General features: G+C 49.7%; 1 protein-coding gene across 2 annotated transcripts in view; it reads right to left on the reverse strand.

Moving 5' to 3' along the window:
- Positions 1-13193, reverse strand: part of OTUD5 (OTU deubiquitinase 5) — a 27434-nt gene continuing 14241 nt past the window's right edge. Inside the window, exons 3-9 of one of the 2 annotated variants that reach the window (XM_014463005.2) lie at positions 7227-7291; positions 6983-7139; positions 6737-6885; positions 3201-3404; positions 1576-1768; positions 1374-1487; positions 1-1078 (exon numbers count right to left, since the gene is read on the reverse strand). In XM_014463005.2, coding sequence (XP_014318491.1) covers positions 957-1078; positions 1374-1487; positions 1576-1768; positions 3201-3404; positions 6737-6885; positions 6983-7139; positions 7227-7291 — 1004 coding nt within the window. In that variant the 3' untranslated portion in view covers positions 1-956. The remainder of the gene's footprint in view (positions 1079-1373; positions 1488-1575; positions 1769-3200; positions 3405-6736; positions 6886-6982; positions 7140-7226; positions 7292-13193) is intronic. The other variant, XM_006097187.3, reaches the window with a different exon arrangement.

Below are 13193 nucleotides of genomic sequence, written 5' to 3' on the forward strand. Positions count from 1 at the left end.
GAAACTGACATTTGGTTTTATTGTGCCAAGGACATTACAGATGGCGGATCTTGTCAACACCTGCAGGGCACAAGTGCCCCATCTGCCAAGGCTGCTCCCACTCCCCACACTCGAATCCTGAGTGGCGGCTATAATCCTCAAAGGTGCCCCCACCCCAAGATTACAGATACTGGTGGTGATGGAAGCAATAGGAATGCAGTGAGGTCAGAGTTTCATTGTCCGAAGCCCACAGGACACCTGCTACCCTTGGCCCCCTACTCCGCCCTGGCTCATACTCTAGACCCTGCCCATCTCCACAGAGCTGGAGGCCAGAGACAGCAGCACGTCTTTGTGCCCCCTCTGGGCCCCCCTGCCTGCCTGCCCCCAAACCAGAGAGATGCCACCTTCATAGAGTCAAAGCTGTTATCTATGTCGTTTTTGATTGGTTAATTTTATAAGATAAAAGTACATTTTAATAAAGAAAAAAATTCAACATTGAAGGCTCAGACATTCTTAGGGTTCTGGGAAGGGGAATCCCCCACTTCTTCCTCCCACTTCCCTGACATAGTTGTAGAGGTGGGGTAACAAGGTTTTCTGAACTTGGGAGGAATGGGGGTCAGGGAGGTTTTCTTTTGTCTGAATGTCTCTCCTCAGGGGCTGCCTGGCTGCCAGTTGCTTTGTCTCTGTGCCTCTCGCCTACCTTCGGCACCCTTGCCCGAGTCCCCTGTGGATTGCAGGGATGGTGCTGTGCAGGGGGCAACAGGGCACGTCAGCTGGGGAAGAGACAGATGATGGTGGTGGTGGCAGCAATGAGAGGGGGTGCAGGGATGGACCGGCAAGAGGGAGGCGGGGAGGAGGAAAAGAAGGAAAGAAAGGGAAGGAGGAAGACGGCAAGAAGGAAGAAAGCCAAAGGTGAGGCGGCACCGGAGGGCAGGAGTGGTGGGGTTGGGAGACGGTCTCCAGTCTCTGGGTCTCCATCAACTCTTGTCTGGGGGCGGATCTCTGTGCACTTTGTTTTTCTTCATACTGTCTAGGTATTCTTGTTGGGATACTGCCAGCACCGAAGCCAGGATCTCATCATCATCCCAGTCGTTCAGACCTGTTGGGCAAGAAGAAGGGAAAAAGAATGACAGAGCCTGTCTTTTCTTCGCCATTCACTGACCCCTGGCTCTGCAAAGATCCCATCCAGGGCCCTCTAACTCCTATTAGAAGGCTCCTCTGGGCCTATGAAGCCCATTTAGAACCCCTCTGGGACAGATCCCTTGGGCCCAAAGGATTCCCTTTTTTTGGGGAGATGGCCAGAGGCTCCAGAGCCACCCCACAGAGACATACTGCTTCTTCCATCTCTCCCCAGCTCCCGGCTGGCCCCTGGTTCCTAGACAAAGGAGGCTTACCAAAGGCAGAGGGGGACATCTGCTGAATGAGGGCCCGGCACTCCAGAGCAGGGTAGAGGGACACGAGGGGGGAAGTCGCTGGGTCGGCCCCTGTTGAGAACTGGCTGCTTGTACCTGGGGCAGATGGACAGTCAGAGACAGGGCCCAGGACCCAGGCGGCACCTCCTAAGCCCTGCATGCTCCCTGTCAGCAAGTCACTGACCTGGTGCACAGGGTGAAGGAGGTTTGGCAAGAGCTAAGACAGTGCCTGGGGAAGGGGGCTTCATGCCCAGCTCGGCATGCAGTTCAGGGTGCTCGGGTGACCGCTGTCGCGGGGACCGGCTAGTCCACTCCTCCAGGCCACTGGAGGCGGCTGCTGTGGCGGAAGTGCACGTGGCACTGGCTTTCCGGGGCTGCTGTGGGGAAGGAGTAAGAGGTAAGAACCTACAACAGCCTCAACGTTCTTTTGCCCCATCCCCGGCAATCCTGGCTGTGACACAGCTTCTACATAAGTCACCACCACTCCCAGTCACACCATGGACCAAAGGATGAAGGTAAGCTCCTTAACCCTCCTCACACCCTCACAGCCAACTGATAGGAAACCTCCACCTTCAAAATAGATCCAGAGTGCCTCCCAACTCTCCCCCTCCCCCTTGCCTGCGCCATCAGTGGCAACCTGAACTACTGTAGCAGCCTCCTCCTCACTGGTCCCCTGTTCTACCCTTGCCACCCAGACTGCGTTCTGCAACCTGTTAAACCCTAAGTCAGATCCTATTCCTCCTTTGCTCACAACCCTGCAGTGAATCTGCTTCACTCAGAATAAAAGCCAAAGTCCTCATCACGGCCCACAGGTCCCTTCCTAATCTGGCCCCACTGCCTCTCTGACTTCTGTTCCGCTACACTGGCCTCAGGCCGCTCCTGAATCCCAGCAGGGTCTTTGCTCTAGCTGGTCCTCTCTCTGCTCCGGCACATGCACTTAGCTACCTCCCTCACCTATGGCTAGTTTTTGCTCAAATCTTACCTGTTCTGAGACCCACTATGCCCACACTATTTAATACTGTGAACTCCCAGCCCCACTTATTCCCTTTACTCTTCTCTATGTTTTCTTTTCCCATCCATACCACCTCTAAACCAATGTACTCATTATGTTTACTGTTTATTTTGTTCCACTCTTGCAAAAATGCAAGCATCACAAGGACAGGGATCTGGGCCTGCCTGGCTCACCAATGTACCTCTGTACACATAGAACAGTACGGGCACAGACCTACAATAAATATTTGCTGAACAACTGAATCAGCACTTGCCAACATCTACAATCATGCTAAACTCTGTGATTCCTCAAATGTCTATATATCCTGTCCCGTCCCTGCCCTAAAATTTTCAACCCTCCTGCGGGAATACTAACTAGAGCCCCCATCTCCACTGGTCTCCCACCCACAGTCAAGGGCCCCACTGATGCCTCTGTCTCCCTCAATAGACGGGACCACTGAGGGCGGAGCAGGCTAGACCTGATTTCATATTCTCAGCACAGAGCCTGGCACACAAGGATATTCAACGAAAGCTTGTCCCTCTGAAACTATCCATCCATCCTACATGTCACCACCAGTGACTGCGCTCTCTCTCTCTCTCTCTCTTTCTCTCTCTCTCATTCCTTAAGAGCTTGTTCTGCACAGGTGTTGAGAGTTCTAAGGCACAATGCCAAGACTAAGGCCAAGATGAGGTACAGATAGGGTTGGGAGCTTCCTTCTCTCCCAGATGTCAAAACTGCTTAATTTTTCTGCCTGTTTGGGGCAGAGCTGGGGAAAAAATGGGTTCTTGGCCAGGCCAGTGACAGAGCCTAGGACCTACCTGGCTGGAGCTGCGGACCTGGCGGGCCTGTTTTTCCTGATCTCGCAACCATTGCAGGTAGGATTCTCGAGCCACCTGCTCTTCAATAGCCTCATTTGTGGCCTCCCAGTCTGTGGCTCGCTTCTTGTCTTCCAGCATCTGCTGTTCGATCCATGACTCCTCTGATGTCTTTATGGCACTCTTCATCAGGGACTGCTCTGCAAACTGCAAAGGTGGGAGGAACAAGGAAATGGGGTAACACTCTGAGCTCTGGCCAACAGCTGGATCTGGCTCAGGGAGGTAGGCCCACAGGCCTAGAAAGAGGAGACAGGAAGGCAAGTACTCTTACTAAGCACCCCCCTGGGCAGGCTGCCTATTCATCAGGGACTGGGAAAAAGCAGGCTTGGGTGGTGGGATTAGTAGTTCCAAACTCCTACACTCAGAAGCCCTGTTCCCAACCCCAAGACAACTCAAGTGAAGTACTAAGTCTGGGGCAACCAGGTGCCCTCCAGCCTAGGCTGGAGTTTAAAGAAGCCTTACCCAGTGATGACAGTTTCACAATGTTGAGACCTTCCTCATCTATGCTCAGATGGCACAAGAAGAAAAGATCACCTGAGAAGTTAGCTGTATGTGCACAGGGTGGAGGGAGTAGTCAGGTATTTAAGGGGACGAGTAGTATTAGCATGATGTGAGGTGCTATGAGTTGTGGGGCACTGTATGAGTGCTCTTTGTTAGACTGTGAGATACAACTGCATTTTAAAAACCAAAATAATAAAAAATATCAGAGCATATCCCAGGGATTAAATTAAATGTGAGTACTGTTCAGCAAAATTCTAACATTATTTTAATGGACATATATTGCACACCAATGTGTGTGCGCACAAAGTAATGATATAAAATATAATTTTTACCTATGGATAATAGTCCAAAAAGTATCTAAAACTCTCTATTAGAATAAGACAATTTAAAAATGGCCAAAAAAATCTTAACACACAATTTTGTATGCACATGCAAAGATGCTCAATACCATTTGTCATTAGAAAATTGAAAATTAAAACAAAGCAGTACCTATCAGCTGGTAGCTTCATACAGATATGAGTAGTTATACATAGAAATATTTCTGGATATGTGTATACACACAGGTTAGTATACACATATATCTCCTTACTCAGCCAGCTGAAAGGGCCTAGAAGGAAGGACACCCCAGTACCAAGGAGCACACTCAGCACCCAGATCGTGGCTTCTAATAACATTCTAATAAGTGGAACCAAGGAGAAATGGCTGGTTCTAAGACCAGGGAAGGAAACATACAAGCTGAGCCTAGAACACTTTTAGTACCAGAAAGTTAGGAAGTGCTAAAAAAAAACACCAAAAAACAACAACAAAAAGGACAAAAAACACACAAAACATACACACACACCACCACCACCACCACAATGATGGGAGTATGTCAGAGAGACACTAAGAGAGCTTCCGATAGCCAAAACTGAAACAATTTGAGCATCAAAATAAAAATATCATTGGATTATAACCCAAAGTATAAAATAAATATCTGAGCCAATACTGATATAAACAAAGGGTTGAATAAATGGAGGACAAGAGACAAATTTCCCTTGCAAGAATTCCAAATAATTTATGTGAATATACTGCCCTCAAGGAGATGGAGCATAACAGCCACTTCTTTTTTTTTCTTTAAAAAATATTTTTAATTTATTGATTTTAGAGAGAGAGGGAGAGAGAAACATCGATTTGTTGCTCCACTTATTTATGCATTCATTGGTTGACTCCTGTATGTGCCCTGAACGGGGATCGAACGTGCAACCTTGGCATATCAGGCAGATAACCAACTGAGCTGGCTGGCCAGGGCAACACCAACTTAAGTGTGGTTTGCATACAATGACTTGCTCCCAAACAGTACAATGTGGAAAAGGGAGTGAAGGAGGTGGAGGAGTGATATTAGTGGAGAAAACTTAACAAACACTACTTCTGCCAGGTGATCAAAGGCAACAACAAATCACAAATCATGTTCACAGTACATACTGTTGATATGATGTGATGAGAATGGCACTTTACTATTGTGATCTTCCTTCCTACAACCCGTAACCCCAGTCTAGTCATGAGAAAAACAGCAAATTCCAAAAGAGAAACATCCTACAGTATACCTGACCAGTACTCCTCAAAACGGTCAAGGCCATCAAAAACATGAAAGTGTGAGAAATCGTCACAGACAAAGGAGCCTAAAGAGACATGATGACTTTAGTTAATAATGTGCCAATATTGGTTCATATATTGTAACAAATGAATCACAGTCATGATAGGTTAGTAACAAAACTGTGTGCGGGACAGGACGGAGGATGGATGCAGGGAACTCTGAACTATCTTTCTTAGTTTTTCTGTAAACTTAAGGCATTCACATTTTTTTTTAAAGGAAAAAAAAGCGATCAAACAAAAAAATCTTAAATATAGTGTTATGTGAAACAAGACACTGAAAAAACTATATACAGTATGATTCCAATTAGATGACATTCTAGAAAAGGTGCAAGGATAGAGTCTGTAAACAGATCGAAAAAAAAAGCAACACAAGAAAATCAAGAGAAACTGTCACAGCCAAGAGGAGCCAAAGGAGACATGACAACAACTAAATGTAATATGATCCTGGATGGGATCCTAGAACAGATAAGATCATTAGGGGAAAACTGAGGTATTTTGTATAAAGTGTGGTCTTTAGTTAATATATCAATATTGGCTCATTAACTGTGACACATGTACTATGCTAATAAGATGTTAATCATAGTTAGGTATATGGGAATTCTCTAAGCGTAATAATTCTGCTAAAATCTAAAAGTGTTCTAAAATTAAAAGTTTATTTAAAAACCAAAACAAAAAAACCCCTAATGTTGGAGGGTGTGTTGGTGTTAGGGTGTGTGTTTCCTAAAATGAGGCAGGAGCACTTTCTGTTTGTAGGAAGTGAAACCTGAATAGAAGATATCAAAATCCCCAGCAGGCGAATATTTATGAAAGAGAATGAGAATCTGCCAGTGTGTGCTGGGAAAGTGTACTGCCACCATCTGAGCACCTACTAGGCACCAGGCCCAGTGCTAGGCGTTGTCTGAATCAGCCAAGCTGCCAGCCCAAATTACTTGTGAATCCTGCCCTAGGTCCCACAGCCAGTTAAGTGTTGGGACCAGGCCTGAACTCTAAGTCTCTGTAACCACAGATGTCTATAACTGCTAAGTTTCAGAGGAGGATCCATGTGGGGACCAAGACACCCAGCCCCAGCCCTGGCTCATGGTTCCCAATATGACTCCATATCCCAAAATGCCAACCCTCCATAGGCACAAAGATGGGTGAGCCAGCTCAGACAGATAAACTGAGACCACAGAATGAGCCCTGAGAGATCACCTTGGGGGACCTCCCTGATTTCACAGAGGTAAGACCTCAGAGGCAACTCAGAGAGGGGACAGGACATTTTTGTGGGCTAGGATAAAACTGAGACCCAAACAAAGGTTTCTGGCCTCTAGATCCAACAGCCATCTTGGGCATGGTGACATGCTTACCCCCGGTTTGAATGATGGCAGGCCCAGCCCCACACCAATGGTGGCCTTATTAGGATTCACTACTGAATTGTAGTGGATATTCCGATGGTAGCTGACACGGATGGGTTCATCCTCATTTTGATGGATCCCATGGAATGTGTTGATGGGTTCTGCAGAAAAGAGAAGGAAGTAGCATCCACAGTGGGCGGGGCGGGGCAGGCTCAGACCAGGTGCCGTCGGTCGCTCACCTACCCACCACAGAAGTACCTGTGCTATACTGATACACCTCCACAGGCCGGTTGTACATCTCCGCCATGGCCTGCATCTCAATGTGGTTGCCATGGCAGTTGTTTTTCCGTTTCCGGTTGATGTAGGTGGTGAAGTCCTCTGTGACATAGTTGGAGAAGTAGTCCGCATTCTTCATCTGCACAACAGATCAGAGGGTCGAGGTCAGTGTGAGGAGGGGATCCTCCCACTCTGCCCCTACCCCAAGGTCTCTACAAAGTCTCACCAGATAGTCCATGCAGTGCTTTCGTACAACCTCATGCATGTCCTGGTCTCCATACACCTGGTCAGCTGTGGAGGCAGAAGAAAGGAGAGGCTGGGATTAGAACTGGCACCAGAGAAGAGTTCTAAGTCACAGAACATCCTTGGGGTGAAGGGCTCGGGGCCAGGAAAACTTCCTTTCCTACCCCAGGGCCTGGAGAGTTCTTGGCCTTGTGGGCTGGAATGGAATCATGGAGAAAAAGGCAAACAGGGACAGTTTTGAACAAGAGTACAGGTGAGAGGGACACAACCACAGGCCTCTCATGCAGATGACTTTGTCTAGGGCTTGGATGGCTACTCAGACAAGTCAACAAACATTTTAAGTCCCATAAGTGGCCCGAAGCACTATCGATTCCATACCCCCACCTTCACTCTTCACATGAGGAAACTGAGGCTCAGGGAGAGCTTGTGGCTTGACCAAGTTCACACAGAAAGTCAATGTGTGACCAATTCAAGTCTAGAATTCAGTGTACCTAACTTCCTGGAGTCAGCATGGCCTTTGTAGGTTGAAAAAAAAAAAAAGGAAAACAGCTGGGCTCTAAGCCCAGTTCTGCCAAGTACTAGTGCTAAATGACCAGAGGCAAGTGACCCAAGTGTACTGAGCCTCACCTGCCTCACGTGTAAAACAGGAACAAGCTGGATAACTCCCTGGCAGGCCTTCTTGTGAGATTAATGAGATAATGGGTGTAATGTGACCAGCACTGGTTTTGAGACGGAGCAGTCACTCAGTAAATCAGATTCCCCTTCCCCAGGGCCTAAATGTGCGGTACTACGAAGGTGACAGAGCTTAGTAAAACCCTGCCTCTGCCCACAAGAAGTACATAGTCTAGTAAGAGAGATAAGATACAAATGCACCTAACCAAGGGCAGCCTGAGGCCCAAATGGTTCAGGCATCATGGAGTTTTAGTCAAATTAAGACACAGGCTCCCCTCTGCCTGACTTGAGAATCTTCACACATTCCTTCCCTCATTTCAGGACATTCCTTCCATCCTGCTGGATTGCCTACTTATCCAACACCAATATGTTCTTTAATAGTTCCCCACCCTCCTGGACACCTCTATCACCAGGTTTATCAAACATGTGTACAGAAGTCATCTGCCTGATCACACTGGGCTTCCTACTGAGGGCAATTCACATCCAAGTCTACCCCAGCTCAGGGCCCAAGACAGTGCAGGAAACTGGGAAATTTGCTAAGTGCATGAACAAACTCAGGGAGCCAGTGAGTCTTCTCCCTGGGAAATTAAGGTGGGCTTGAAGATGAGGCCCACATTACATCCACTGGCTAAGATGAAGAGGGCATTTTCCTTTGTCTCCCCAGAGGACCATTGCTCTGATGGGATCTCCCTGGGGCAGGGGCAGAATTCTTCCATGGGGGCAGAGGCAGAATTCTTCCATGACAGCCAGTCTACCTCAGTGAAGAATTGCCAGAAGAACGCCTTCGCTGCCCTCCCCTGCCCTCCCTGGAGGGTTTGTGAGATAAGGAGAGAAGGGCTGCTCTGAGATAGAATAGGGGCCCATGCCTGTTCTCAAGTCTTCCTGGAGGTGTGCAAGGACCTGAGGGTGAGGGGGAGTATGAGGCGTGAAGGGATAGCCCCATCACTGATGTAAACAAGGATGTGGGTTCTGTGGCTACACTCTGCCCCGCCCCCCCCTCCCCCCCCCCCCCCCCCAGGCGGCACTTCCAGCAAGTCACATGCCCTGTGCACAGGCTGGGGGCCCCCTGCTGCTGCCTTTCTTAGAAGCCAGTACCACAGAGCCCACTGCGGCTGCCTGCCTGCTAGAGCTGCTTGACAAGCTATTTCTGTAGAATGGGCCTGGGTGCGGAGGAGGCAGTGCTGTGGGCAGCTGCAGTAAACAGGAACTGAGATGGGAGTGAAGGGGTTAAATGGAGACTGGCCTGCCAGGCTCAGGGAGAGGGCTAAGCTGTTTCTGGGGAAGGGTCAATCGGCATTTCCTCTGGGCCTAAGAGATACATCGACCTGAGCTACATGCTGGATGCAAGAAAACAGAGGAACGAGGGAGACCGTGGGACAGGGAAGGGAGTTGGGGGGAGAACCCCTTGAGGGTCCCCACATTTCCCTGCCACTGACCCCTTTGCCTTGGCAGTAAGGCTCTGCTGCCTCCTAGCTGTGTGGTACTGGACAAGGCCCTTAAACTCTCTGGGCTGCAGTGTCCTCATCCATAGGTGGAGAGAGTAACTCCTCTTCCTCTCATGGGCGCTGTAAAGACTACAGGGGATGGTTTGCCAAACGTCTGAGGCATAGTAGGTGTTCAAGAGACGGGGCTCCGTTTGTCATGAGGAAGATGATGACGCCTTCAGGTAGCAAGCTACCCACAAGTCAGCTAGAATGTCACCGGAACCACTTATTAAGCCCTTCCTCATTTCTGTTGTACTTCCTCAGCCAGAGGAAAGCCCCAAACCCAGGGTCTAGGCTGCCCTACGTGTACGCAGGACTGGCACTCGACCTTTATGACGCCAAAGGGCCACAGACCCACCTTCTGTAATCGTACTGTAAATCTTTAGTAACCAAATTAATGTCAAATCAATAGTATAGGCTTCACATAACAGGGTCCTTAAATGTGGGCAAAGTATGACCTTCTCTACTTAGCAGTCACATGCAAAATATGACCTTTTCTCCTCGATCCTAAGATGCATTGATAGGTGATATAATACATGTATTTAATCACAGCTGCAGGGGGGGAATGACCAAACTCACTGATTATAAGATGCACCCTAGTTTAGGGATTACTGTGGAAGAAAATATGCTCCACAGGACCAAGGACACAAAGCAATAGTACCTCCCCAACAAGGGAGAGTAGAAGGATCTTTTCGATGATATGAGGTGGGAAAAATACCCAGAGCTGCCTAAGAACACAGGAAGTCCTCATTGAGGAGGCTCTTGCCTGACTTTGCTAGTCCCGCCTTTGTCCTCCTGAAAGCCTTCCTCCTCCCAGAAGGTTGGCACAGGGGCTAGGGGCTGGGCTGGACTTCCCTGTGGGGGCCAAGGTGGGAGAAAAGGCCCAATGGACTTGCAGAGGTAGGGGAATTCAGAGAACTTGTTTTGATAGAAACCGAAACTCCCCCTCTTGCTGACGCTGCATTTGCGGGCAGTCCGCACCTGCTCTCCCCTCCCAGAGTCCAGCTGGAAGAGGGTTCCCCACTACCTCACCTCTGTCCCCAACCCAAACAGAACCCAGAAACCCTCGATACAGCACTGTAATTGGTTCCCTCAAAGCCTTTTTACATTCCAACTCATTCTATCCTCACTCCCAAAAACCTGACTTTACACAGGGGGGATACTGAGGTACAGAAATGTGGCACAGCTGGCCCAAGGTCACACATCTGGTAGGGTGAAGGGGAGGCCAGGCTCTCAAGGACGGACTTCAAGCACTGACACCCAAGATGACATTACCACCACTCCAATCCCGCTATCACCTTAACCACCTGACTCAGAGGCCAGGCCTGATTCTGTCTACCTCAATTTCCCCACCAGCACAAGCTGGAATCAGCTGGAAAGGCCTGGGAGTGGGCAGAGATTACAAATATCAGGGGTTGTACCCCTCACTGAGGCCACAGAGGTCAGCATGAACCTCACCTCCTCAGACCCCCCCCCTTCTGTCCCCTCTCTGAGCATACAGTCACCAGCCGAGAAATGTACATGCGCACACAGACACAGTCGGCAGATCCTGCCAAAGATGTTCCCCGAGGCCAAATTCCCACACAACAACCCTCGCAACTACAGACAACTATCATATTCCACAAGCAGATGCCCTTGTCACCAAGATGTTGGACAAGATGCAAGGTTGTGCAAACCGAGGACCCTGCCCCCTCCTTCCTAGCCTTGGCCAGGGGTTGGGGGGAGGGGAGAAGAGCCAATAGCACCAACGGACTTGCCTCAACCTCCCTCTACTGCTGCAGAAGGTCTCTAAACCTCCTCAGGTTCCCTAAAATGTAGTCGAGTAGTTATGTGGAGAAGCAAGACAGGGGAGCCTGGACTATCTAAAGGAGCTTACGCACAGGGCCCTACCATTGGTTTTAGAGGCACCTGACAAGTGCCTCCCTGCCAGGCTACTGCCTGCCTGCCTGCTGCCTGCTAAGAGAGCCCCAGCAAGTTCCGCTGAGAACAGAAAAGGAAGCTTGGTGTCTGCAGGAAATCTAAAAACAAACCACACAAATGTGTACACACAGCAGCACAGGGAGACAGGGACCTGGTTTGTTCCCACTTCCTCCTGGCCCAGTGGCAACCCCGGCCCCACTGAGGAGATGAGTCGGGGAAAAAGCCTCGCCTGCCTGTCAAGCAGCTGTGGTGCACACCTGGACAGTGGCTCCAACTACCTCAAAGACCAAAGACTCAGTGGGGAGACAGCGGAACCCTAGCCTCTCAATAGCCTGGTCTCTGGGATGCCTGCTCTTCTACTCAAGGACTCCCATGGCAAAGATGGAAAGATTGATGGAGGCAGGGCAAAGACCAATGGAAGCTGGCATGAAGACCTTCTCCTTCTGGCCTGGTTCTTCAACCTCAAACACCAATGGTCTGACACCTGCCTGTGTAACCTAGATAATAGGGCCCTGACTTTTTCTTGAGGTCCCAGTTTGCCCACTTATAAAACAGTCTACACTGATCTACGATCCATCTCTCCAATGCTGATGGCCCATGTTCCAACACAAAAAGGCCCAGAGGAGTGGGCCTGGCTAATGTTTCTGGGCCTCATTGCTGTAACCTCCCCCCCTCCCCCGCCCATCTGCTTCTCCATGGCCCATGCAGACACACACACTGTGGCCTCCACTTTGCCCACAGAGGCCAGGGCCAGAGGTTTTGCTGAGTCAAAGCATATGCGGAGAGGGTAGGAGGAGAGATGCAGACTCACGTTTCCAGGAGGAGGTTATCTGAGCATAGCAGGGGCAGGGTGGACCACAGGATACCTCTGGAACTCAGGCTCCCACTTCCATTCCACCCAAGCCTTCGCTGATGCTCACAAGTCCCCAGTACGGGTGGTGGGAGAGAACTGGGCACAAGTAGTGGATAGTGGTTCACACTGGGGACACCCAGACCTCAGAGGCAAAACAGAGGGTAGAAAGCCACCTGCTTCAGGATTCCCAACAGTAGAGGGCCACAGGCTCTGCGTTGGAGGAAGTAAGGCCCAGAGAGATCAAGGAATACAGCTGAGGTCACCCAGCCAGTTGAGAGATAAACTAAAAAGCTAGGGCTTTCCTAGGGCCATGGGAAGAATGTGTCCTTTGGCACCTCTGGGTTCCCATGCCAGCTCTGCCACTAATGACCTGAGCATGTCATTTCCCTTTCTTGAGCCTCAATCTTCCCAACTGTCTCATGGGATAATAATCCCAACTTTACAGATGAACCTGAAGCATCCAGCTTAATGCCTAGCAAAAAGCCAGGGTCAAGGAGTGACAGTGCCCCCTAGGTCTACAATCCCCCCTCCAACTCCCACCCTCAGTTATGTGCTCCTTCAACTGTTCAATGTGTGGCAGGAAGTTAGAATCTGCAGCCTTCTCACCAGAGCCCAGAGCAATTGCCACCTGTCCCTGTCCAAGCTAGGCTGGAAGCAGAGAGGCAGCAGAAAGCCAGAGGGCAAAGTCTCCTTCCCACGCACAGGTCTGGTCTGCACAGGTCGCGTGCACTCTGCCCCAGGGAAAATTCCATATGAGGCCTAAAGACCCAGGGGCCATGTACTTCAGAGGACAGACCGCAGGGCTTCTGAGGTTTTATGGAAAAAAGCCAAGGGCAGCTCAGTCAGGGGAAATGTATAGCCATAGTGCTGATAAGGAAAGGCCTTCAACCTGCCATGGTCAGCGCTTCCTGTAAGCTCGGGCCTCTTACTGGAAGGCCCCAACAGGGGGAAGGGTCAGAGGATGTGTGGGGAAAACAGCTAAATGGACACATGTGCAAATATTGCTCTTCATATGGGTTAC

This window comes from Myotis lucifugus, unplaced genomic scaffold, assembly GCF_000147115.1.
Source record: "Myotis lucifugus unplaced genomic scaffold, Myoluc2.0 scaffold_196, whole genome shotgun sequence".
In the NCBI taxonomy this organism is placed as follows: Eukaryota; Metazoa; Chordata; class Mammalia; order Chiroptera; family Vespertilionidae; genus Myotis; species Myotis lucifugus.